This window comes from Mesocricetus auratus, unplaced genomic scaffold (assembly GCF_017639785.1).
Source record: "Mesocricetus auratus isolate SY011 unplaced genomic scaffold, BCM_Maur_2.0 Super-Scaffold_100011, whole genome shotgun sequence".
Lineage (NCBI taxonomy): Eukaryota > Metazoa > Chordata > Mammalia > Rodentia > Cricetidae > Mesocricetus > Mesocricetus auratus.
Genome location: NW_024429195.1, coordinates 35,171,800 through 35,199,420, shown reverse-complemented (window position 1 = coordinate 35,199,420; position 27,621 = coordinate 35,171,800). Strand labels below are relative to the sequence as shown.

At 44.0% G+C, this 27,621-nt stretch overlaps 1 protein-coding gene across 5 annotated transcripts in view; it reads right to left on the bottom strand.

Annotated features, from left to right (window-relative positions):
- Fndc3b (fibronectin type III domain containing 3B) overlaps window positions 1-27,621 on the bottom strand; it is a 284,468-nt gene that overhangs the window by 193,886 nt on the left and 62,961 nt on the right. For 4 of the 5 annotated variants that reach the window (XM_021226947.2, XM_005069755.4, XM_013113104.3 and 1 more), the window contains exon 2: window positions 23,420-23,558. In XM_021226947.2, the coding sequence (XP_021082606.1) occupies window positions 23,420-23,530 (111 nt within the window). In that variant the 5' untranslated portion in view covers window positions 23,531-23,558. Of the gene's footprint in view, window positions 1-6,634; window positions 6,734-23,419; window positions 23,559-27,621 lie in introns of those variants that run through there. The other variant, XM_040754603.1, reaches the window with a different exon arrangement.

The window sequence follows — 27,621 nt, the reverse complement described above, 5'->3', positions numbered from 1 at the left end:
GTAATAAACAGCATAAGAGAAACGAACCTCAGCAAACACTCAAATGTTTCAATATATAGCCTAGAATCAGTGTTTCTTTCACATAGACACAGATATCTAATATTAGATGGTAACTTCCAAACACCATGATGGGGAGCAGCTGGAGTGAAGCATGACCTCAACAGCCTCACAGATTTAGTTCTAATCAAAGGAAAAATCACTGATTTAAAACTAAACACAAATGAAGAGACATGATTGTAGCTGCACATCAGGAGGGACAAGACCAACAGCATTGACCCATTAGTAGACACGACACGACAATGCTGTCATTCCTTCTCGTCCTTGCAGTAAGCCTGCTCTAACACCCCTGTTCCTTGAGGTCAGTCCTCCGCACACACTACTACATCTGTAAACAGCTGGCATCTACTCTTTTTTCTAGAACTGCAATCAGCAAAGTACATTAGCAATTATTTTTAGAAGTTGCTTCCTTCTTTAACTGAGGTATTATTAGGACAAGACCTGACTGACTAACTCATGCCTCACCACACTTCCCCCTGAGAAAAGGAGGTTTGTAAAAGCTAAGGAAAACTGTCTTACAAGGTTAGTTCAAGAATTAAGATCTCATAGGATTGGAAACTGGAGAGACAGCTCAGTGGTTGAGTGAGCTCACTGTTCTCGCTGAGAACGGGAGTTCAGTTCCCAGAACCCACACAGTGGTTCACAGTCACCTGTAACTCCAGCTCCAGCGGATCCAACACCTCTTCTGACCTCTGCAGACTGATGTGGCACAATATACTTGTGTAGGGCCATACGTACACAAGTATATACATACAAATTAATTTTTTTTATTTTAAAGGGTTTCATGAGATGCAATTTAACATCAACTTTTTATGTACCACAATTTATCTGCTCTGTAATACTATTCAGATCAAAGTCATTTCTGCATCATACAAATCTTTAACATCCACATATTTAGTTCAAGTAATAATTCACAGCAGGAGATACTACTAAGGCATGGATTCCTTTTAATTAGTAAATACATTAACTGAAAACCATCAGGAACATTCAGGGGAAAGCAGTTCAAGCCTCATCCCAGATGCTTCATTGTATTTTGAAGGATAAATTGCTTTAAGATAATTTGCTTCCCCCCATAGTAATTGGGTCAATAATCTTTCAAGTTCCCCCATCCCAGTTCTCGCCAATGTGAAGGCGGAATGCCATTTTAGGAAATCAAAAGGAGGAGCTGCAGAGATGGCTCAGAGGTTAAGAGCACTGGCTGCTCTTCCAGAGGTCCAGAGTCCAATTCCCGGCAACCACTTGGTGGCTCACAACCATCTGTAATGAGATCTGATGCCCTCTTCTGGTCTGCAGGCATATGTGCAGGCAGAGCACTGTACACAAAAAAACTCAAAAGGAAATCCCTTTAGATCCACAGAGTTAATTAAAGCATTTCCGCTGCTCTCCAGCCGCAGGTTTAGTCATTCCTTTAACACGGAAATCATCTGAGTCAGCTTTGTTTTTATATAAACATACATCACGTCTCTATTACACTACACCCAGTAAAACAGCACTTCAATGAAGGGAGGGAAATGAACCTAGGGGAGGAGGGACCACAGAATATCAGGGTTTGAAGGCAAAGGAGGAAAAACAGGGACTGGGGTTTCAGTGAGGAGAGAGACAGGGAGATGGAAGAACAGACACAATAAGAATGTTAAAGAAAACCACATGGAAATCTAGTACTTTATAAGCTTCCTAAATGTATTCATTTTGCATATAAAACCGTTTAATTGGAGTTACCCTACACAGGAGATAATGTTTGTCCAAAACTCCCAGGCCAGGTGTGGGGTATTCCCCTGGAGTTGTTGGCCAGCTCCCCAGAACAATGTAAGCAATTCCCATTGCTTCTGGTTGCCCACCAGAACTTGACAGATAAAACCCTGCTGCTGTCATTTTTGAGAATTCAATACATATATACAATGTATTTGATCACACCAGACCTACTGTCCACTTTGTGTCTTTTTTTTTAGCCCCCAATAATCCACTGAGTCTAATTTGTGTTGCCCAAATCCTCATGGGTGTGGGACCATCCATACACTGGAGCATGGTTATGCTACCAGAGGCCACACTTAAAGAAAACTGACTCTCCATCCCCTACTGCATCAGCCGTCACTACTTCCTCAGCTAGAGGCAGAGGCATCATGAGCCTCCCCTCTTTCGAGGCTAGAATGTCGACTACCTGATACTGTGCAGTCAAGCACAGCTGCCGAGAACACGAGCGCAGTGTTCCGTCAGGACCTGAGACTCTGTTTCAGTCCAGTCCTCCCAACCTCTGGCTCTCAGAATCTTTCTGCTCTGTCATCTATGATGGCCCTTGAGCCTTAAGGGAAAGGGGCTGTGACAGATGTCCCATTTAAGGTCGACCACTCCACAGATTTACATTTTACATCTTGACCAGTTGTGGGTTTGCTAACCACCACTCACCGCACATAGAAACTTCTCTGATCACTAATCAGGAAAGTTATATTTAGTGGGAATTTTGATACTATGTTCATTTAGCAAAACACAGCAGTGTGTTCAGCACTGGGCCTTCAATCTCCTGACTACAAGCTGAGGATGTTGCTCAGATTGGAAGTAAGAGGCATGTGTCTCCTCCTGCGGGGTAGGCCTTACTCCTCTTTGACAACCCGGCGTTCATACACCCTCTTCTCCCACACACTTGTCAGCAATGGCCCAGAGAATACAAGCCAGAGGTGTGATGCAAAGTCCCAGGGAAGAAAAAGGATTTATGAATTGATGTGGTCATACTCTCTGCCTACCACACTGCATGAGGAGTCACGACAGTCTTTTGTGATCACTGACACTAGGCGACAATTCAAAGCATGATCTGGAAGCACCCTGCCTCCTCCAGAATACATATGTAAAGTGTGTGTTGCATACACATACACACACTCATACACACAAGCTAACAATCAGTTCCTAATCCCCTATACTTCAATTCTTCAGAAGTAAGATGATAGGTAAATGGTTTTTAAGCATCATACCAACATATCTCTCTTCAAATGTTTTAGTTCACGTAATTTTCACTGCTGCTTAGTTGCTATGACAACCAGATTATATTCTATCAAGTTACCTTACAAATGAGGCAAAGTTCATGCCTCCTAATAGTGATTTCTCTTCTCTCAAGGGCAGAAGTCACAACTGGAGTGAACTGTTCTGAACTTGGCGTTGGTTATTTTTAGGAGAAAGCATTTTATTTTACTGAGACTGACCACTGTGCCACTGTCACTGCCAATGACAGAGATAAAAATAAAGCTGTGAGGCAGCAGCCCAACGGCCTGTCCTGATGACAGCTGTCCTGATGGCAGGCACGAATGAGCCACCTTGCATTATGAAGTTTGGAGGAATGTGTCACATCTGACAGACAAAGGGCACCAAATCTTCTGTATCATCAAGTCAGTTCTCTGCTGCCCCACCCTCTCCCTCTCCCTCTCTCTCTCTCTCTCCTATCTCTTCCTCTCTTCTGCCTCTCTCTCTCTGCCTCTCTCTCTGTGTCTCTGTCTCTGTCTCTCTGTCTGTCTCTCTGTCTGTCTCTCTGTCTGTCTGTCTCTCTCTCCCTCCCTCCCTCCCTCCCTCCCTCCCTCCCTCCCTCCCTCCCTCCCTCCCTCCCTCCCTCCCTCCCTCTCTCTCTCTCTCTCTCTCTCTCTCTCTCTCTCCTGCCCTACCCTCTCTCTTCCTATAGCTGCCCTCCCCTGACATAGCTGCCTTGAGTTTCCTTTAGGACAGTAAGCAAAACCCATTATCACTTCTGTTCAGTCATTGGCCATTGCTGCTTTTCAAAGTTAGCATTAAACCAATTCACATTCACGCTGCGCTTTTGTCAAAGCGAAGAAGGGTTTTTTTACACAGAGATGGTTTCTCTGTGTAACCCTGGCTGTCCTGAAACTTGCCCTGTGGACTAGGCTTGTCTCAGACTCACAGACGCCCTCCTGCCTCTGCCTCTGCCACCTGAGTGCTGGGATTAAAGGCATGCATCACACAGATTTTTCATTCCCAGAGATCCTGACACAAAAACAAGCTGTCAAAGGAAGCAGACATGCTTCAAACCTCAAGCTGCATTGCTTCATCAGATCTGTTCCAATTGCAATGCCACCTGAGCCAAGATGTACACCTGTACGTACACACACACACACACACACACACACACACACACACACACACACACACCAACCCACCCCCTCAGGTTCTCAAACTCATACCTCTTTTCTCCAAAAGGGAAGTTATGGTTTACAAACAACCAGAATGCATCACTGTTGTAAAAAGGCACTTAAGCAAACAGGCACACCACAAAGATGCTGCAGGAGATGAGAAAGTACCCAAAAGCTTGCCCTGCTCACCCATCCTTCATGCAGCCAGACTTCAAAGCTGCAGAAGTGTAAGAGCTAAGAAGGCAGCAGGCAGGCCCCACAAACACTGGTTCACACCAATGTGCCATCAGCACAGCTGGCAAGACAGATTCTCATTCTGCTTCTTCCTGGATTTTTGGACTCTTTCCAAAGGGTCCCAGATATTTTAATACCCGATTTTCTCAAAAGATCGGAGGGTTCTCAGGGCTGGGGAAGTGCTTCAGCAATTAGAGCACTTGCTGCTCCTGCAGAGAAAGGACTGGAATTCAGTTCCTAGCACTGATGTTCTGTGGCTCACAGCTGCCTGTAACTCCAGCTCTAGGGGATCAGGGGCATTCTGCTGGCCACCACTGGTATTCACAAGTGTGAGCATAGCAACATACACACAGGCATATGCATGCACACACAAGCATAAAATAAAAATAGATCTAAAAAAAGAGATGGCTATTCTCTCAACAGTCTACTCAACATCTGTAAAATTACTTCAGTGTCATAGAGGCTAGTTTAGCAACCCTTTCTCCCAGGCTTTTCTTTTTCCTTATAGTAACTCTAGAGAGTTACTACTTATGGACTGTGAAATAGCTCAGAGGCTAAGGGCACTGACTGCTCTTCCAGAGGTCCTGAGTTCAATTCCCAGCAACCACATGGTGACTCACAACCATCTGTAATGAGATTTGGTGCCCTCTTCTGATATGCAGGCAAACATGCAGACAGAATATTGTATACATAATGAATAAATAATTTTTTAAAAGTTACTACTCATGAAAACCATATGGTGTTCCAAGTAGGAATTATTAACCAAATTTTATAGATGGGAAAACTGAAGCTTAAAGAACACAAAAGAAATTAGCCCAAAGTCACTTGACTAAATGGCTGAGCTAGGCTGGAACCCAACTCAGGCTGAGCAGAATGTATGCGCTGCCCTCATTAACACCATCCCCACCTCTAAGAGGCATGAACTTCACAGTCTATACTGGCACCAATTCTGCCATCCAATGACACTTCTGCATCCCACTGCTACAGCCAGAATGGTCTCCCCACCAGTGCTCCTGCCTCCCCATCTACTGCTCCTACAGCTGGCACACGAGTGCCTGACACTCCCTCCTTCTAGACTTGCTCTTTCCCTTACTGATTTCCCTTTTGCTTTCCTGGCTTTTGCTCTAAAAGACTAGCAAGAAAAGCTGTCAGCAGCATCCAGCCCTTCCCTCCAGTCAGCTCCCAGCAGTCACCATGGACAGTCTCTGTACCTGCTACAATTCTTACTCCTGTGCAGACCCAAAGGAAAGACTGGGAAACCAATCTAACAGGAGTCTCAGCAGAATCACCACACTGCTTCTTCAGGTCCATGTTAATCGTAGCTCCAAAGCATCCACATTGATTCCACGGTAATTCCATCTTAAACTAGGTAAATGATTTTGTTTCTTCATCTCTTGACATTATAATGTAGCCTTTATCCTAGTATACCTCAGTAAAATGTCTGCTACACAAACTTCAAGCTACAACCCCTAAGAAAAACATTACGTAGGCATGGTGGGACACTCCTGTAATCCCCGTTGAAAAGGTGGAGAGACCACTCAGGTTTGCTGACCAGCCAACCTGACCCAAGCTCCAGGCCAAGGAGCGACGCCGACTCAAGAAGCAAGGTGGATGGTCCCTGAAGAGACAGCCGAGGCTGACCTTTGCACTTAATGTATGCTCACATGGAGAGGGAAGGAAGGAGGGAGAGAGAATGAAAGGGAGAGGAAGAGAGAAATGTATCCCTTAAAATTCAGTCTTTCAACAGAAAATAAAAATTACCCTTTAGGTCTGGAACATGTCGAACCTCAAAACAAGTTCCCATGCCTGGACTCCTTAGATGGAGTCCAGGCCAGCATGCCTTCTAACATTTCCTAGTACATAAATGCCTTCAGAGCATCTTAAGGATGTAAATAGGAAGAATTGGGCCACAATGCTAAACTTAAGGTTTTTCTCTGTTGCTTAAAAACCAACTGAGATGTAACCATGTATGTAAGGACACCAGGATACATCGAGAAGAGCCAATCTGAAAGACTGAGGCTTAGTCCCTGCTCTGTCACGTAGCCCGCCTCATCTTTCAGAGCCCGGGTGTTTCTGCACTATAAAAAACCAGGCAATATTTACCCATCTCCCACAGGAACAGGCCCTCCCTGCTTAGCAGCTATTACTAACACTTCTTAACACTACCAAGTCTGAATTAAGTGAGAGATTAAAGAGAAACAGTTTACCCAATTTACCATGTTTCATGTCCTCACTAAAATCTAAGTCCAGCAGACTCTCACTCTGAGCCCAGTTTCCCCTCAGTCACTGGCTGTCTGGACATAGGTCTCCTGAGAATGCGCATTCCAGGCTCTGTTCAGCCTCCTTGGATCCTGGCAACAGGGGTGAGTTTAGAATCCACTTGCAGAGGTTCTAAAATCTAAGCCCCTTACAGCTTTGAAACCCTGTGGCCTGCCTGGAAAGACTTCTAATTAAGATGGTGATAATGCAAGCAAGCAATAAAAGGTTGCTTGCTATGGAGGGCCCTGCCTGGCTGTTTTATTTTTGAGCTCTTAATTTCAAATATTTTGCATTAATATCTTTGAGATTTAAGTAACATACCACACAGTTCATCTACATGAAGTATTTTACAATCACATAGTTGGTAGCCATGATACAAAATGTTTTAGAAAATTTTGAACAGCCCAGCTTCATTCCCCATCTTCCCTCAATTCCTCCAGCCCTAATGAACTTCTGGAGTCTGTATATTTGCTCATTGTACACCTTACAAAAACAAAATAAACAATGTGAATAAATCCTTTCACTTAACATAAAGTTGTCCAGGTTGTCTGTGTCATCTCTTTTTCTTTTCTTTTTTTTTTGGGGGGGGGGGTTTCGAGACAGGGTTTCTCTGTATTGTTTTGGAGGCTGTCCTGGAACTCCCTCTGTAGATCAGGCTGGCCTCAAACTCACAGAGATCCCCCTGCCTCTGCCTCCTGAATGCTGGGATTAAAGGTGTGCGCCACCAACGCCCAGCTGTGTCATCTCTTACCACTACTTTTTCCTTCTGAGTAATATTCCATCTTGTGAATGTACTATCTTTGGCTCATCTATTATTGGTTCGCCTATTATTAGTTAATTAAAAGTTAATTTGTTTCTAAAACTCTTAGAAAACTCTAAAACTCCTGTTTCTTGAGTATATACTCAGGAGCAGAACTTCTAGATAACATTCTACATATTCCTCTACAATTAACTTTTTTGCAAGCGCTCATACAGGCAGAACCACTTGACATGTGGCTGTTTCCCCACCCAAAGGCCATCCTCTCAAAGTACGCTGAAGATATAAGCCCAGACAGATCCCTCAGGATGCTTCAAGCATTTGGCTTTCTAGATACTTACACAACTCTTTGAGAGTCCCCCACCACACACGGATGAAAGAGCTCAACAGTTAAACAAATGGATACCTCAGAGCAAAACAGCTATGCAAATGGGTATTTCAGACCATCACAAAGTTTAAGGCAATTGTCTTCCTTAAAGGTATCAAGGCAAAAAGACTAAAGTTATGCTCAAAACTGTAAAGCTTTAGGAAAACAGCCATGAGCACTGCCAAGTCCGGCACTTAAAAGGTGGAGGCAGGATCAGGAGATCAGTGCCAGTGTTGGCTGCAAATGGGTTCAAGGCTAGGCTGGGCTACATGGGGCCTTGTCTGGGGCAGTGGGAATGGTGGTGATTTGTCTCAAAGGTTTCGGGGATGAAGGCATGTCTTAGCAGTAGAACATTCTTCCACCACGTATAAGGACCTAGCTTCAAGGTCATCATCATGTGTGTGTTGTGGGGAGGGGTTTCGTATTTGAGTGCAAGAGCCTCTTCGCTAAGCAACTATTGGAAAACTAGACATAGTATGCTCCAAGTCTCAGAAGAACAAGGGCCTTGAGCACATTCAAGTGCCAACTTTAAAACATCACTGATCTTTCCAAATATTCCCTCTTTCTTCACTAAGTCCAGATTCAGGACAGACACTAGTCTCCACAGAGTGCAAAGGAAGAAAAATGTGACAAAGATTTTCCAGCCTGCCCTGCCCCTCCTCCCCATGGGCCCTTGTTGCACACAAACACGGAGCTGATTCGCTGCACATGTATTCTGGGGCCAGCTGATGCACCATGACATCAGTGCTGCACAGTGAGCCAAGCTTAAGCTCCATCTGGGACAAATAATGTCCAGGCACACTGTGACTTCTTTTGTTTATATACACTGACTAAATATGTCTTGGTGGTAAATGAACTAACTCTTGAGATTTATTTCCCAAGGCCTTCAGAACAATATTCTGCACCCTGAAGCGACTCCCTGCTCTTAGAGTTCTTTCCAAGGCTGTGCGTAAGTGACTTTTAAAAGAACACATGATTTTGAACATGTAATTAACATCTTGAGGAGGACTGAAGTCCAAGCAGCCCTTCCTCAGTCTGAAACAAAGAAAAGGAAGAACTTGCCAGCAAGTGGGTGTGGTGAGGGTAATACAGTTCAATACAAAACCAAGTGACACTTGATCCCACCTCCTTCAGGACCAGCAACCTCCTTTAAGATATGACAAGGCAGCCAAGGGGCCATTTCCCTTCCTTTTTGAAGAGTAAAACCCAGTTTGTGTTTTGACCCTGGCATTACTTAAGAGAAACAATTGCAAATTCAGGAACAAAACAGACTACCTAATAGTTTCAAGTAGTTGCTCTTTTTTTTGGGGGGGGGAGGGGGAGGCTGTCCCAAAAGACATGGTTTCTGTGTGTAGCCCTGGCTGTCCTGGAACTTACTCTATAGACCAGGCTGGCCTGGAGCTCACATATCCTTCTGCCTCTGCCTCCCAAGTGCTGAGGCTAAAGGCATGCACCACCACCTCGCTAGTTTCATGTCTTGTCACAAGTCTTCTTGACTCTCAAAACTTGTCTCTCTGATGATTTACCTTTTAAATGGAAATGAGGGGTGCATTTGGGAGGACAGAGAGGCCAGAGGTCCTCTTGTACTCCCCTCATCTCTCACTAGTACTGACCCCAGAAGGAAACTGCTGCCAACCTCAGGGAAAGAATAGTTTCTAAGCGAAACACCTGGGAACCTACAGAGACCTTTGCTGGATCTGAAGAACTTGATTCCCAACTTCTTTTCCAAAGGAGAATCAGACCTCCAGATGGCCTCACTGCTGCTGGTTCTCACATCTCTGAGTCAGTCACTTGCAGCTCTTGAAAATAGTATGGGGATCATAATCATGTGTGTGTGTGTGTGTGTGTGTGTGTGTGTGTGTGTGCGCATGTGTATGTGTATGTGTGTGTTGAGGGAGAGAGGGAGAGAAGGAGAGAGGGAGGGAGGAAGAGGGGGAGGGAGAGGGAGAGAGAGAATGCTCCTCTCTCCTGTACGTACACACTTGTGAAGACTAAAAGTCAATTGTTAGGCACCCTCCTCTATTCCTCTCCACCTAAGTTTTGAGAAATGGTCTTTCCCTAACCTAGAGAACAGCAAAGTACTAAGGTCCACAGATAAATCTGTCTTCAACCCCACTCCTAGTACTAGGATTACCGATGGGGCCACGCCTGGCTTTTACAAAGGAAGAGGAGATACAATCAGGTCCTCACACTTGTGGGACACCGCAGGTACTTTACCCACTGAGTCACCTCCCAGCCCCAAGAACAATCCTGTTTGTAAAATGTATAATGTACTAACATGCAAAACTCATCCTAAGTGCTTACCTGTATACTACAAATGAAGAAAGGCCCACCCCTAGCAACACTACCTTCCTGGAGGTTCCTAAAAGACGACCCGCATGAGTTTAAGTCCCAGTTGTGTGACTTGCCAGCTGCAAGTCCTAACCTTTCTCCCAGTAGGCTTCCCTAGAAACACAGAAGGTTTCACCTTGCATGCTATATGACTACTTGATTATTAAGTAGTTAGCGCAGACCCTCCCACCCCAGAAGCCCTCAACTCCAACCTCCTTCCCTTGCTTCAGAAGAAGCAATCAAACTTTGAAGTGAATTTCATTCTTTCCAACAGTTCAAATACTAAGCACAAGTGACCACTCAACTAGAAGTTATGGAGACTAAAAATTTTCCAGGGACCAGCAAGTCTGCAAGTCACACTTTAACTTGAGGAAAATCATAGGTCTAATCAAACACATTGAACACTTATCTATCACATTGTTAAAGCCATGAAATAAGTGGGAGAGTCAAATTCACAGACTGAGGTCACTGCATAACCAATATAGAACTGACCACTGTCCCGCTCTCCAGCAGGTACTCACACTTGGTGGGATGTTGTTTTCAAGGCATGTTCACTGAGAGGTTGAAGTAACATGGGGTAGAAGGGCAGTTATTGTAAGGTGGGAGCATTTTAAGCACCCAGCCACAGCAAACCACTTTACAAACACATGAGAGTGTAAGAAGTAAAGTGGAAGCCAGGCAGTGATGGTGCACTCCTTTAATCCCTGAACTTGGGAGGCAGAGCAGGCAGATCTCTGAGTTTAAGGCCAGCCTGCTCTACAGAGTGAGTTCCAGGACAGTCAAGGCTAAACAGACAAACCCCATCTTAGAAAAAAAGAAGAAAAAAAAAAAGGAAGAGGAAGGAGAGAGAGAGAGAGAGAGAGAGAGAGAGAGAGAGAGAGAGAGAGAGAGAGAGAGAGAGAGAGAGAGAAGTGGATAGGCATACCTACTATTGGTGGAAAGTGTTCTCTACCATCTAAGTCTCTGTTCCCCCAATACTCAGGGTCCTTTAAAAAGTGCTACAGCTTATATACAGTTTATAAAAATGTAATTATATCTACACGATAGACACAATTTGCAGAAGGAAAAGCTACTGTTTGGTGTTTGTCCTTTCTTCCTTTCCTTCTAGTGCAGGGGATGGCAAGGCTACAATTAGACTATGTGACCCTTACATTTAGGAGGGTGCTTCTGAGTATGTACTCTTTAGTAAGCCTAACCCCAAACCAGGCCACAGGTTCTTTGGGCCTCTGTTGTCTGCGTTTAATTGCCCAGTTATTCACAGGAGGACCTAGTAAGGTCTGTCCATTTTAGCCAGAGGCCTCTCTAATCCACCTCAAGAAACAGGAAACAGGCAGCCCAGGGTGGGACTAAAGAGACAGGAAACTGCTCAGGTGAATGAACATGCATCTCATAAAATATGTTGCCTCTTTCAGATGATCTGATCTGACGGCTGTCTGGGAAGGAAAAAGTCAGAGGCAAAGAAGTAGTTACCAGCGCAGGCAAGCAGCCTGAAGCAGCACGGAATTCTGCTGCTTCTGGGGCTTCCAGTTATAACATTAGGCCCAAGAGGGATGTGACTGAGAGACCAATGGCCACTCAAACAAAGGGAGCAGTATGACCTGAAAGGAGCTGAACCCAGGTTACCTAGACATAAAATGGCATGTTCGGGACAACCTACTGAGAAGGGAGTGTTTTACATGGGGAAACACAAGCCAGGGGAAAATGAAGGTGAATGTCTACATGTCCCTAAATTATGTGACCTGCTTGCTATCGCCATCCTTGGAGTAGAACAGTCATGACGTTATATTACATTGTCATATTTTAACGTCTGCCATTTGATCACAAAATGCCTACCAGAAACAATAACAAATGTCTTAACATATCCTGGATATAGAAAATCTCATCTTCACACACACATAAATTATTTTTACTGTATGATACATCAAAAGCTATCATATCACATCCAGTGTGACAAATACATCCAAAACAAAAAGGTTACGTAGGAAATCTATCATATCATCGTGTTCAAAGAAGCACATTTATACATGTGTGTTAAGGTTAGTGTTCTTAACCTGACAGAATCTAGGGCAGCTGGGAGATGGGCCTCCAGGCATGCCTGTGGGGATTAGCTTGCTTACATTAATTGACCTGGGAAGACATATCTTATGTGACTGTGGAAAGGTTCCCTGAACTGGGACCCTGAACTGCATCAACACAGCAAACAAACAGAGCACTTATGTGCGCTCATCCCATGGCTTCCTGCCTGTGGACACATGTGACAGTTGCTTCTAGCTCCTGCTGTCTTCAGTTTCCTGCCATGATGGGCTGCATCCTCAGCTGTGAGCTAAGATACAGGCTTCTCCCATAAGTTGTTCCTGTTGATGTATTTCACCACTGCAACAGGAAAACAAAGGCTTGTGTCTTAGTGTTCTGTTGCTGTGAAGAGACACCATGACAACGGCAACTCTTATAAACTGAGGTGGTGGCTTAAGGCTTAAGAAACCCTGCTAGCTCAGAGAGGCGGAGAAAGCACCCAGCTGGCCTTCCTCCTCTACTGACATCCCAGAAAAAGAACTCTCTCCTACACTACCGCCTCAAACAAAAGTCAAACTGAATGTCCCTCCCTGTTACACTATCTATACATCTCTCCATCCATCCTCCTGACCTCCCCTTTCTCTCTATGGTTTTCTTCCTGTCAGCTGGTTGCTTATTCTGCCTCTTAACCTATGGTTGATTTTATGTAATCCCGTTTACAGTATTCAAACAGAAAACTCTAGAATTAAAGGTGTGCTGGGGTTGAACCACACCATAACTAGAAACAGGTTTTTTCAACAAATGACAAAATCTTGGGGTTCACAGTGTGATCAAATATCCTGTAACAGCAGGGAGTATGGCAGCATTCAGGCAAACATGGTGCTGGGTATATTTTGATCAGAAGGCAACAGGAAGTTCAAACATAATCTGCTGAAAAGGAGGGGCCAAAAACAATACAGAGGTTCTAACCTGTAGGAGGTGTTACAGAAACCTTCCAACAAAGCCAATCACCCAAGTCTCCTACTTCACAATATATGTGGTCAGGCCAGTCCAACAGAAAGAGGTTGCATCTGTGTGAGCACATTAAGTGTGCCTAAAAATACAAATGATTGTCATCATAATAAAAGTACAGACCACATATATAAAGTTGTCGAAGAATAAAATTTTCAAAATTAAATATGGTATACGCGAGCATGGGATACATGGCGAGGGTCAGTAAGTTTAAAAAGTTCAGATGAAACTGAGTCACACTCAGAGACCAAGTGTGAGGCGGTGAGGCAGCAGGATGAGGACACATCCCCAGCGGCTACTCCTGTCAGTCAGCAGCTGACAACTCAGGACTTCCAAGTCAGTGTCGTCAGACCTTCAGGGCTCCCAGATACACAAGCAAAGCCCTGGATTTCGTCTAAACCTCCCTATCTTATCAACAGTTGTTCCTCAGGGTTTAAGGAGAATTGGGCTAGAGGCTAGTTTCTCCATTCTTCCACCAGTGGCCACCAAAGTTTAAAGACACCCAGGTCCCTCATGGTGTAACCAGCAGGGACAGTGGCTGCGCGCCTCCTAACACTTGAGAGACAGAGGCAAAGAAATGTGGTGTCCAAGGTCATTTTCAGTTATAGGCTAGTGGGGGTATGTAAGAGCCTGCCCTGAAAACTCAAAACAAACCAACAAAAGGCAGAGAACCTGCATATAACCTTTGTACATATTCTCCAGACCTCAGAAATCTCTAAATGCAAATACTACATAACTATGTATTATTATTTAAGGGGTAACGACAAAGGAAACGTGTTGCTTGGGAGTCTTCCGTGCAGGAGCCATTTACCTTCATTTCTGTAAATATTTTCAGCCCACAGCAATTGGGTGAATCTGAGGTTAGGAAACCCAGGGATATCGAAGATCAACTATTTGGCAAATAAGTCTCCTTTTTTTTTCTTTTAACTATTACTCAAAAGAGGTATAAAGGCATAATAATAACATTAGTGAATTAAATGAAATTTTAGGAAAAACCAAGGGGCAGGTAAAGGTGCTTGTCACCAGCCTGTCAACTTGAATTTAATTGTGTAACCCAAGGAATGATGGAAGGAGAGGACCGATTCTACAAAAGCTGCCCTCCTTCTCCATACACACACACGGTACACATGTACCACACACACATGAACACACACAAACATACACACCAGTGCACATGCTCAAGAGTATACACATGTACCACACATACATACATGCATTTGAAGGCACACATGTACAGTCATTGTATGCATGTAGCACACACATGTAAATAAACATGCACACACAAAATAAGGGATTTTATTTATAAGGGCTTATGGTAAATTTTCAAACTGGCCAGTTTTTTAAACTCTGTTTTAAATGAATTCAGTTTTTTTCATTTCTCTCATCCTTCATCCATTCAAAAAGATTTCCTGCATGCAACCTTAGATGTGGGACAGACACAGCATGAACAAGAGAGACAGAATTCCTTTCTAGCTAATGACATGGAGTCAATCAAAGACAGCGAAGTTGCAAACAGGGGCAATGCTGGAAACATCAGAGACACAACTGCCTCCCTCTGCTGTGCAGTGCAGTCCTACAACGCCAGGGTTTCCCTTCATCCTCGCCCCTTCTGAAGGCAGCTCGGCTACCACCATTTGCAGGCTACTGCAGACCACTGGTGCCTTGGGCTAATTCAATTCTAAAGTGTCTCTCAACCCAGACAGCTCAGAAATGTCATAATTACATGCTGCGTGTCCTAATTATTGTGGGTGCCACATATAACAACATCCTCCAAAAATACAGATCAACATTTACCTTCCTAAGGCTGAGAATCTGCCCGGGCCTCCTTAGATGCCTATGTAGTGAGAATTGGCAAACCTAACGCAAAAAGGACTGAAACACCAGACCACAGACTATATAAACTGACACCTTTCTTAGAGTTTCAAGAAAACCCTGGTAACAAGAGTGGCTTTCTCTCAGCTGAGAAACTGCTCTAGTTGAGGGATGCATGCTTTCTGCCATTCCCTGGAGTCTGTGATCCTGGGAAATAGACAACACAGGTCAAATGGGCACTAACCACTAGACTGGGACATTAAAGGTTAAGCAGGATTCCTAAGGAATAAACTAAAAGCAAAGGCTTACTGAAAGCTATCAGAGCTTTGTGGGTGGGTGGAGGGCCTGCTCAGTAGGTAAGGCACTGGCCTTGAAAGCACAAAGACCTGAGAGTTGGATCCCCATGATCAACATAAAAATGCCTTAGTGAGAAGGAAAAAAAGAGTGGGAAGGCCCTCACTGACCAGCTGGCCTAGCCTAACTGGTAAGCTCCATGCCAATAAGACACCATTTCAAAGAAGTGGACAGTGTTCCTAGGTGACATGCAAAATGACCTTCGCCCTCAACCTACACATACACAAGTTTACGTATACACAAATATGCATACAAGAGAACTCATTAAAGAGAAATCAAAAACTATTAACAAGAGATTTGCTCATGGCAAACTTAAAATATTAACTCTCCATTGAACAGACAATCCTTACAGAACCCTCTTTTTCAATAAAACTTAAGTTGTCTACCTGATCTGAGACGTCTAATGGCTGCTGGCTTCAGGGAGGATACTGGAGCAAGCTGGGTATCCCTACTACCCAGTTTGCTGCTGTTTCCCTCAACCCCTCCTCTATGCTCTGGTATATTCTGCACCCCAAGCATTCATGTAGCCTGACATATATGTAAACACAGCACCTGGGATTAGATTTTTAAGCAAAATAGAACCCACTCCTCAACTACACTGCTCGTTCCTTTCAGGCAAGCACAGTACCTGTATCTCCAGTACTTAAGAAGATGCTACCACAGAAGACACTAGAAAATACTAAGATGAATGTATCTATTACCCAGTCAATCCATAATCCACCCCACAAATCCTAACCTGTCACTCCTTGCCACTCCCAGTACCAACAGAGATGGTCTCTCTAGATGGTGGCGGGAAGCTGTCTGAAAGAATGCTAAACATCTGTCCAAGCTGTGCATTTCTTAGGCATCAAGATGCTGAAGAGCGTGACCCAAGACGAAGTCTTGCTCCGTTACATGTTCCAGCTTAAGACCCAGTTCCGCCGGGTGGTGGTGGTGGTGGTGACGCGGCGGCGGCGCACGCCTTTAATCCCAGCACTCGGAGGCAGAGGCAGGCAGATCTCTGTGAGTTTGAGGCCGGGCTGGACCAACAGCCTCCAAAACAATACAGAGAAACCCTGTCTCGTAAAAACCAAAAATAAAAATAAAAATAAAAATAAAAAAAAGACCCAGTTCCAAGCTGAGATTCTATCCGAAGAGAAAAGGTGCACATGGGCTATTCCCCAATAATGCAGCGTCATCAGCTCAATGGATGGTCTCATTGTCATTAGAATAAGCAAGGGTTATTTATCCATGTTTTCCCACTACATTAATTAATAAGACTTTCTTTTTACTGGATTTGAAGTAGAAAACCCCTGTTTAGATGTACAACTCTACATGGGGCCAAACCTGTGCTGTATGAGCTTGTAAGCACTGGATACAAGAAGGAAGCTATCAGGGGAATGCTATTCAGAAGCGCTCGCCCAAAGTGGTAAAGGTCATGGAATTAGGAGAGAACACATGATGTCAGACACACCAGTGATGAGCACCGTCTGAAACACAGAAAGTTCTCCGCCTAATACACTGTCTAGAAGAGTGGATTCCAAAGAATGTCGGGAAAGCTCTGGCTATGGATTCTATCCTGGGGAAACAAAACATTTCAAAATCAAACAGGAAAGAAAAAAAAATCAAAAGAGAAATGAGAAAAAAGTTCATTCTCAATGTGCTACAGGCCAGTCCCTGGGAATGAACTAAGCCAAGAGAATTAGAAATGAGGTCTCTTTAACAGGCTGGACCTAGAACACGTCAGAAGGCATGTTACCCTGGGCTGGCTATACTGATGAAGGTCTTTACATTCCTGAAGAAGCTTTTACAAAACAAACAACAAAACAAAACAACTCCAAAAAGCTTAAAAACAAATAATCTAGAAATGTAAAACGGAAACTAAAAAAGGAAGCCAGAGATAAGAAACACACCAAACAGAACATTTACCAAATGACTGTGTTCAACGCTACCCAGTGCAAAGGACCATCAGTCCAGGTCCTTGCCCACTGGGGTCTGCCTCAATAAATTCATGTACCAATAGCCATCACCTCTCCACATGTAAGTCACAAACTCTGGGGACACATTAGCAAGTCACCTCCACTGTCACCTTTTGTGAACATGTCCTTCACCTCATAGTTCCTGGTGGCTACTGTAATTCCAGATCAGAATACTGAAAGAAACTAGTATGCACTGACTCTTTTCGTGCCCCAAACCCATTTCAGTATCTTATGTTAAAAACTCAAATCAAAATCTGCATTTTACATCAAGAACAGTAAACAAGCAACTAGACATTAAGAGAAGTTTATTCAACTTTGGTGGTCTCTACCTATCCACAGTTTGACAAAATTACTGGGGGTGGGGGAATACAGGAGACTGAAAAGACAGCTTACTGTACTAAAGGCCCTTGCCACCACACCTGAGATCTGGGACCCATGTATAGAGAATCAATTCCCACAAGCTGTCCTCTCACCTCTCTGGGCACACAAAATGAATACAAATAACTTCAAAACGCTTAAGGAAGAGGAATGGCACGTGGGAAGCAGCAGGCCAAGAGGAAGCCATTCCACATCATTCCTAGGTTGTAACTGAGAGACATGAAAGACGTGTCTGCACAGCACATCTGTTCATGGCACCATTACTCATATCATCCAAACAGTGGAAACAACCAAAATGTCTGTCACTGAATACTGCCTGCCTGCCTGCAGGATCTAGAATCACCCAGGAGACGCACCTCTGCACGTTTGTGAGGAAGCTTCTACACAGGGTTATTAGCTGTGGGGAAGAGAGCAGTACCATCCATGGGCTGGAGTACTGAACTGAATGTTTTAAATATGAGAATGAGCTAAACACCAGCATTCATTGCTCTCTCGGGGACCATAAGTGACCTGCTGTCTTACAAACTTGCTGCCTGACTGTCCCACCACTGTGAGCTGTACCCCCAAACTGAACCAAAATAAGCCCTTTTCTTCCTTGAGTTGCTTTTGTCAAATATTTCTCACAGTGATGAAAAAACAATGAATTCACTTGACAAACAACTCAATCAAATGTGCTATTTCATGATATGGGCCATTTGGCAATGAAGAAGGAATGAACTCTTGGTACATAGTCCACAGAGAACAAACCTCTTTCTCTTCCCCCTCCCACTTCATGTGGTGAGCAGCTCTGCCCATTGTGTCTTGAACACTCCTCCTCCTCCTCCTCCCCCTCCTCTTCCCATTGGGGGCTGTCGTCCCTTTGCACTTACAGAAATGTTGAGAATACCCTCTACACAGGTACAACTACTGTGACACGTGCAAGGTACACTCCAGTCAGCTCCTCACAAACAGAGAGGCCTTGTAGTAAGTAGTACTGGAGTTGCCATAGCACCGCTTACCATACGAAAAAAGTCACCCTCAAGTCTGCCACACAGGGCCCACAAGGTTAGTCACAGAGGTTAATCCTGTGCCTTCCAAAGGCTCTAGTTACGGCAACAATATGCCTCTGAGGGGGCACAGCAAAGGCCTCAGAAGATGCCTGTGCAGGCCTACTTCTGTGCAGTGTCCTGTAACATGGCCCACCCGAGCACAGGGACACGTGGCTCCTAAGACAAAGCCACAGAGCCAACAGATGCCCACAGCAAGTACTCAAGACTCCTGCATCCTTTCTCAGAGATGCCTTTGTTACCTGTCTGTTTAAGTGACGTCACTGTGCTCTCAGCCCTAATTCTCTGGTACTGTTCTGACACTGCTGGTTTTCTAGCTCCTTCAATCTACCTTTTTCTTGGTGCTTTGGCTGAGGTTTAACGGAATCCTGGGTTCCGTGATGCTCACCCAGACCAGTACAGAGGTCAGGACCCAAAGCAAGGAGTAGAGGCTTAAGAAATGAAGGAGGCACAGGTCGGGAATGTTCGGGTCACAAAAAGGGGGGGCAGGGGATGCCAAGCACTCAGACAACCCTGTGCTGAACCACGGTGATAAATGAAGCAACAGCATCTAGGCGTGATAAATCTTGGTCTGGTCCTGGTGAGTAAAATATTTCAGTTTGCTCACTAAACAATGTTCCCTTTAAGAAAATTTTACATTAACATCAAATTGTTGTGGGATAATCTTTTTGTACACTGAGAAGATGTGTCTCTGCCAAGACACCTTCTGATTGGGTTAATAACAAACTGAACAGCCAATAGCTAGGCAGAAGAGAATAGGTGGGAGTTCCAGAAAGAGATAGGAACTCTGGGAGGAAGAGGGGTGGGATTTGCTAGCCAGTCCAGAGGAAGTGGGACTCGCCGTACTGAGCAGAGGTAATGAGGCACATGGCAGAACACAGACTGATACAATGGGTTAATGTAAGTTTTAAGAGCTAGTTGGGAACAAGCCTAAGCTAAGGCCAAGCTTCCATAATTAATAAGAAGTCTCTGTGTCACTATCTGGAGCTGGTAGTCCAAAGAAAGTCCAACTATATCAAACAGTTAATGTAAACATTAATGCTTCCAGGAAAGTCTAACACAGTTAGATTTAAAAGGCTGAAACACATAATGTTATGTGTATGCACATTTGTGCAAGTGCATGTGTGTGAGCATGTGTGTAAACACATGTTCATATGTATACACGTGTGGGGGCCAGTATACACATGTCTACACATCCTTGTAGAGGTCGAGTCAACTTCTAGTGCTGTTACTCAAACACAGACAATTTTACTTTGAGAGAGTCTCTCCCTGGCCTGGATCTTGCCAAGTAGTCTAAACTGGCTGGCCAGGAAGCCTTATAGATTCCATCTCCAACCCCCCAATCACTGGACCACAAGTACATGCCCCCATTTCTGGGATTTTTTTACATGGGTTCTGGGGATCAAACTCAAGCCCTTTACTTTACGGAGTGAACTACCCTCCCAGCCCCTGTGATATTTTTTAAGTTTCACCTCCATTTAGAAAAGCTTGGTATCTATTTATAAAATATATAAATTAATAAACTTTCCATTTTTAGCTTTATAGAACTCTTCCCAATGGACCAAATATACTAAGCCAGCATCTACATAGAGACAAATCAGAGGCACAGGGTAGGGAGATGCCATGTGTTCTTCTGGGACACCCAGGCTTTTCAATCTTCAGTCACGTCTCTGTGTAAAGGAGTTCACTTCTGAGGGGAAGGCTGGAAAATTCTGAAACTAAGGGCTCTTTATGCTGGCTAATAAGCTACAAAAGGCTGCTCTGGGCAAACTGAATCATAAAATTTGGGCTAAATCACCAAAACACAAAACTGGGACGAAGCAACAAGGAAAGGTGGCTTTGGAGAACCTGGCTACGTGTGCCAATGGGGAGTCCTGAGTTACTTTTCAAGCTAATCATATTTGAAGACCGTGGATTTTAAAATTCTTTTAGTTATTAAAAATGACAGACAGAACTTTGACTCCTAAAACCGTTCACTGAATTACTACAGTTTTCCACTAACAGCTGTGAGACTAGAGCAAAGGAGAGCAGTCAGCAATGGAGAACAGGGCCAGGGCTGCCCAGGCGAGCAGTCAGCAATGGAGAACAAGACCAGGGCTGCCCAGGAGAGCAGTCAGCAATGGAGAACAGGACCAGGGCTGCCCAGGAGAGCAGTCAGCAATGGAGAACAGGGCCAGGACTGCCCAGGAGAGCCAGCAGGCTATGAGACAGGCTCTGCTCCAGGGGCAGCAGGGGGGCTTTGTGTAAGGGATGAACATGAAGCATTTCACATTTTGAGAAGATAGCTCTAGCTTCTGTCTGGAGAATCCAACAAAGGAGCAGAAGCAGACAGACCACTGAAGACAACCACCAGGGGCCCAGGCAGTCACACACATGAAATAGACCTCGCAAGGTATGAACACAGCAGGCACTGCCAATGAAAAGTCCAGATTTTAGAATGAAATAAGACACTGTGGAGACTGCATAGCTGAAGCCAGGGAGGAAAAGAGAGCTGGGGGCGGGGGTGGAGGTTCACCCAACAGAAGTCAGGGACAGAGGCAGGAAAAGAAACAGCAGCAGTGAGCTGGGCTTGTTGGGCTGGGTGTGGCTGTTTATGTGAAAAAACAGAAGACGCTATATAATATGATGGAGCCTTGTCCACACAGAAAGAGGCATTGCTATAGAGGGAGAGGGACTGAACCATATCCAAACAACCAATGCTTAGGAAGCACTCATTTTGGGGGCGGGAGGGGGGGGGGCTGTGTGTGTGCACTCATGTGCAGTACCCATGAAGGTCACAGAAAAAGGAGGCAGAGCTCCCAAAGCTGCAATTACAAGTGGTTCCCCCAACACGGGTGTTCAGAGTCAAACAGTATGTTCTCTGCAAGAGTAAGTAGCAAAGCTCTTTTTTTTTTAACTTGTTTAATCAGGTAACTTTTTAATATAAGGCAAAGGAGCATGATCTTTCAATACAAGGTGACATGGGTATTTACACATTTTTTTGCAATGTCTGGGCATTGTTGCAAGACTTCTTCTGTGAAGGCTGAAGCCTCAATATTTTAAAACATTTTTAAGAATAGCAAAGCTCTTAATGGCTGAGCCACCCCTCTAGCCCTTGTTAGATACATTTTGTTCTTAGGAACACCACAATACAGAAGAACGTAAGAAATGATTGAGCAGCAAGGTCAGACCCATCAGCAATGCATACAAAGTACCTCTGATAGTACCTGACCAAGAGTATCAATGACAGATCATGCTGGGGGGCAGTGGGGAACACGTACTCACGTACTCATATCAGACAGATAAGTGAATTATTAATATATTTTGGATAATTATTTTTCAGATTTACTCCTATCTTGACCATTCAAAACACAAGTGTGTTTATACTTCAGGAAATGTGGTGGTTTGAAAGAAAATACCCCACAAAGGGAGTGGCACTATTAGGAAGTACAGCTTGGAGTACGTGTGGTCTTGTTGGAAGAAGCGTGTCACTGTGGAGGCGGGCTTTGAATTCTCATATATGCTCAAGTCACACCCAGTGTCTCAGACCACTTCCTGTTGCCTGTGAGTCAACATGTAGGACTCTTAGCTCCTTCTCCAGCACCATGTCTGCCTGCACACCATCATGTCACACCATGATGATAATGGCCATGGTGTCTCTTCACAGCAACAGAAACACTAACTAAGACAGAAATGTACAAAGGAAAAGTATTTATGTAATTACAGGATAGAACAAACTCAATTTTGTGGTTATTTAGAAAAAAAACACAATGTTATCAGAGATGATTCCGTTTTGATGATAAAAACCCAATTATCCTTACAGTTTAAATTTTTTCCCTAAGTGTTGCACAGCTGACTTTCTGAATATCTGTTGTGTGCCATAATGTTAATCCATGAAAGCACAGGAGTGACACACCTGGTACGTGCCCTCATTGGAAGCCCTTTGGAGTTCCACAGTGGATGGGCCACCCCAGGTTCCACAGTGGAAGGGTCACCCCCAGATTCCATAGAGAAAGGGTCACCCCAGGCTCCACAATGGAAGGGCCACTGATGGGGAAGTCCTGTGTATATGTCAATAAAGCACTGTTGGCCAATAGGAAGCAAGATAGTTGGGACTAAGAGTCCAAGAGGACTCTGGATAGGAGAAACACAGGGAGTCATCATGTAGCCTTCCAGAGAAGTAAGATGTCCATCCAGTAAGAGAAATACTTAGATGGGTTAAATACTTAAGTCAGAGCTAGCCAGCAAGAAACAAGTAAGGCCAAAAGCTTTATAATTAATATAGCGTATTGTGTGTTATTTGGGAACTACAACGTGGCAGAGCCCAGGCGACTGGTGGGGAAAAACCAAAGTGGCTGACAAGGAAAAGGCTTCACTCTACAGGCCACCCCATGAGAAAGGTCACCCAAGGTTCCATAGAGGAAGAGTCACCCAGGATTCAGGGTAGGTTCACCTGGGTGTGTGCAGATTTATCAAGCACAACCAATGAATGAATGGACAGTCTCACAATGAGTCACTTAAAAAAATAACTTATATTTTACTCTTTAAGAATACTAGCTCAATGAAGCAAGAGTTTCTGATCTCAATTTTTTTCCAGTTACTTTAAAAATAATAGAGTACCTATACAACAACAACAACAAAACAGCTCTAGAACCATGAATGTTTAAAAAGACTTCTGACTCCCGAAACAAATCCAATATTCATCTAATGTTGCCCCCTTGGAGGAGGTCACCAACCTGCTGGGCCGCTTCTCCATTCACCAGGTGTGGCATCATGGCCACCTCCCCATTGAGCAGGGGTGGCAGTTCCAGGGGGATCTGGTCGGTCATCATCATGGTGACGTACATTCATGGAGAACTGCCCTCAACCAGCTACCTGCAAGAGAAACACCCATGTTAGAAAAGAAAAAGGATCCGTGACTAAAGTTCCCTGAAGTGGGCAATCAAAGTGTTCTCTATTGAATCCCATGAGACTCTGTCTCATCACAGAGAACTGCTTAAGCATTCCATCAATTGCCGGAGTGGAGCAGAGGAAAGACAAGGAAATAACAGAACCCAAAGACCAAAACCAGGATCCCACCATTTAGTTTAAAACTTTGAAGCACACGAACAATGGTAACAACCCTACCCCAAAATCTGAGGATAAACTAAGATGGCATTTTCTAAAATAGTTATTTATGTGCATGCCACATGATTGCGGCTACCCACAGAGCCCAGAAGACTGTCATATGCGATGAAGCTGGAGTTACACGCAGTCAGCTGTGAGTCACCCAGTATGGCTGCTGAGAACTGCATTCAGGTCCTCTACAAGAGGAACAAGCGCCTTTATGCACGGAGCCATCTCTCCAGTGAATTTTGAGATGGCAAAAATGAGAAACAGAAACTACAGTGATCATCATTAAGGTGATGACCAAAACAGAAGATACATCCCCAAAGAACTATACTTGTCATTCACAAAAGGTTTTCTCTGTCATTAAGATCAAAATAACTTAGGAGCATTTAACACAAGCAAGCCAAGGTGAATACATACACTGTAGCTTCAATTATCAAGTTAAATGGCTAAGTCACTTAATAATCACCCATGTTGTGCTTCTCCCCAATCATTTCTTTGAGTTGACTCAGACACTCTCTGCGCTCTTCTGTATCCATGACACTCCCAAGCCAGTTGTGCACAAAACCTGACTCCCTTGTTTACACAGAATAAATGAAATTCACACATGTATTCAAAATAGCATAAATTCAAAAAAGCTTTCTTTTCCTCCCATAATTGCACCTTCTTCCTGTAGTCAGCTTGACGGAACACCAGGAAGAAAAAAAAAAACAATAAATTCCTAGGGGATCATAGACTGCTCCACAAAAAGTGTGAATTTGTACACTGTGGCATAAAAATCCAGGAGCATGAAAGTGTGTGCGTGTGTGTGTATGTACATGCTTGTGCGTGTGTCTGTGTGTGTATGTGTGTACATGCTTGTGTGTGTGAGAGAGAGAGAGGGGGGGTATATATAAATCACAATACCCAATTTTAGATGATTTCAGAAGACAACTGCCATATATTTAAAGTCCAAGGTTTTATCATTCGTAAAAACTCCCTCAAAATTTTACATTCAAAACTATTTGGCTAATGAGTATTGTACTGTTAATGTTCCAGTTAGTCCAAATGTAACAGCAAATTCTTTAGTGGCTGCCTTGGATTTGTACCAGATAGTTATAATAAAAGCAAATTATTTCATACTTGAACACCTCCATTCTGAACATTACACATGCTTCTCCCTTCATCTCACCCACAAGAGGCTCCCTTCCTGGAAGTGTCTAAGGATACCTGAATGACCACCCAAGAGACAATGTTTTTATCTTAAATAGGTAAAATTTTATACTACTCATTGTAACTTCATATGGAGAAACTAATTATTTATGTCCCAAACTCCGAAGCCCCACAACTCATCAGCCAACCCACCTAACCTAATAGATGAGCTTCAGGTAAATACAAGACCCTGTCTCAAACAAACAAACAAACAAGGTGGCAGCATCTAAGGACCAACACCTAGGCTGCCCAATACCTCACCTGCATGCACCAATACCTCACCTGTATGCACACCCATACACTCACACACATGGACACACAAGACACACACATTAAAAGCAAGCTGGCCTACCGTGATGTCAATTTATCTGCTCTAGTTTAGTATAAGGAGTACTCTACTCTATTCTCTTCCTCTTCCCATATAGAAGCTTTTTGCAGTTGCTGGAGAAAGTGACACAGATGGTGACTCTTGCCTTCTCCCTCTTCCCTTCTGCAGCAATGGGCACCAAGGTCCTCTCCCATGGAGGTGGCACAACATCCCCTGTACCATCTCCTAGACTACATGGAACCTGAACTCTCTGTTGTTACCCAATAAGGCAGGAGTAAACCAACTGGCGGTTCTGCACCCAGGCCACCTGAATCTTGTAGGTCCTGGAATTCCCACCACTATGTAAGAGCATAGAAAAGAAAGATGGGTTTGGGAGGCTAGGAAAGAGGGAGGATACTGGCAGACTGGTTCCTTCATCAAGATCTGCTAACAGTTAATGCTGTTTATGCTGCACATAGTCCAACACAGCCAACCAACATTCTTGAAACTGGATACAAAATTCAAGGATTCCAGGTCCCGTAGGACTAAAGAATAACTTAATACCCCCACCAAGTCTAATGCTGACAATTCAAGTTTAAAAAACCTTTCAGTTTTTCTTCATGTTGAATAACAGGACCTCTATCAACAAGACATACCCTAGCCAACCCTACTAGCCCTACTAAGCAGCACTCTCACAGTGAGTGTCAATCCCAGAGTAGAGCTAGATTCCAAGTTCTACAAGAGTGGTATAAGGTGTAGACCATAAAACCTAATGAAGGATGTCCTTCTGTAGCTGTGAATATATATTTCTTTAATTGGTTGAATGCTGATTGGCCAGTATTCGGATAGGAAATATAGGCAGGGCTACCAGACAAGGAGAATTCTGGGAAGAGTCACCAGAGAGATACCATGTAGCTACTGGGAAAGTAGGATGCCCGGGCACCCTCTACGAAGAAAAGGCCATGTAGAATACACAGATTAATAGTTATGGGTTAATTAAGAGAGAGCTAGCCAATAAGAAGCCTAAGCTATCAGTCAAGCAATTTACAATTCATGTAAGTGTCTGTGTGTTTATTTGGGCTTAAAAAGCTGTGGGACCAGACAGGATAGAAACCTCCATCCACAAAAACCAACTCCTGAAAGATGCCTTCTGTCTTCCATGAGAGAGAGACAGAGAGAGAGAGAGAGAGAGAGAGACAGAGACAGAGACAGAGACACAGAGACAGAGACACAGAGACAGAGACAGACAGAGACAGAGAAAGACACAGAAAGACCTCATAATACACCATGTATAAAATGTTAGAAAAACATTAATTTTATCTTCAACAGACTATAAGGTGCCAGAGTGAAGTAGAAGAGGCATCCATGCAGTGTTAAATACCCATTTCTGTGCTCACAGGACACTTACCATCTGATCAGAATGCAAGGAAAACACAGAAACAATCTGTTCTCTCCAGATACTCAAGACTACCACTTATCAAGCTGCCCCTAAAATTACTTTAGGGCAGAAATAGCCTAGCACCATGGACCATTGAGAGAACAAGGGGAAGGCAGGAAGGAAGACTATAAAAGAATGAAAACCTATGCATAAAAAGAAACTTTGGGGATATGCAGTGGTATCTCTTTGGTGGAGGGCTTGTTATCTACCAGCAGGATTCATCTGTAATGATTTGAGGTGGGAAATACAGATTTTCTTCATGACACAATAAGCAGACCTACAGTTTTTTAACAAAATGGATCTGGAGTTATTGTTTACAACAGTAAATTCGGTCAAAAGAAGGTGACCCATTTGAAAGTTTCTGTGGCATTCTGGTCGTAGGTACCCAAAGAAAGTCACAGTTGCTTTGGGGTGGTTTTTGGCTTTTTGGTTTGTTTGTTTGGTTGGTTGGTTAGGTGGTTGGTTTATAGAGAAGAGTACTAACTATGCCCCCCAGGCTGGCCTCAATCTTCTTCTGTGAATTACAAATACTCCATCACCACAGTTAGCTCCTTGGAATTATTATACCCAGTCTTTCTGTGTGTACTATATTCCAGGCCCACTCTCCTATACACATACACATACACACACACACACACACACACACACACACACACACGCACGCACGCACGCACGCACGCATGCACGCACGCACAGTGTCAATGATCACTTTCTCTCATCTCAGGACTACACTATAAGTTTAGTGTCCTGTACTCTGAAAACCCAGCATCACTCATATAAAGAGGTGTGGTCTCTGGGTGAGGCCTTAGAACTCCCCTATACACCTTAAAACACCATATTCCTTGGCCACTGCTCCCTTATCAGCTTCAAGAGCAGCTAAGGGGCCAATGTGT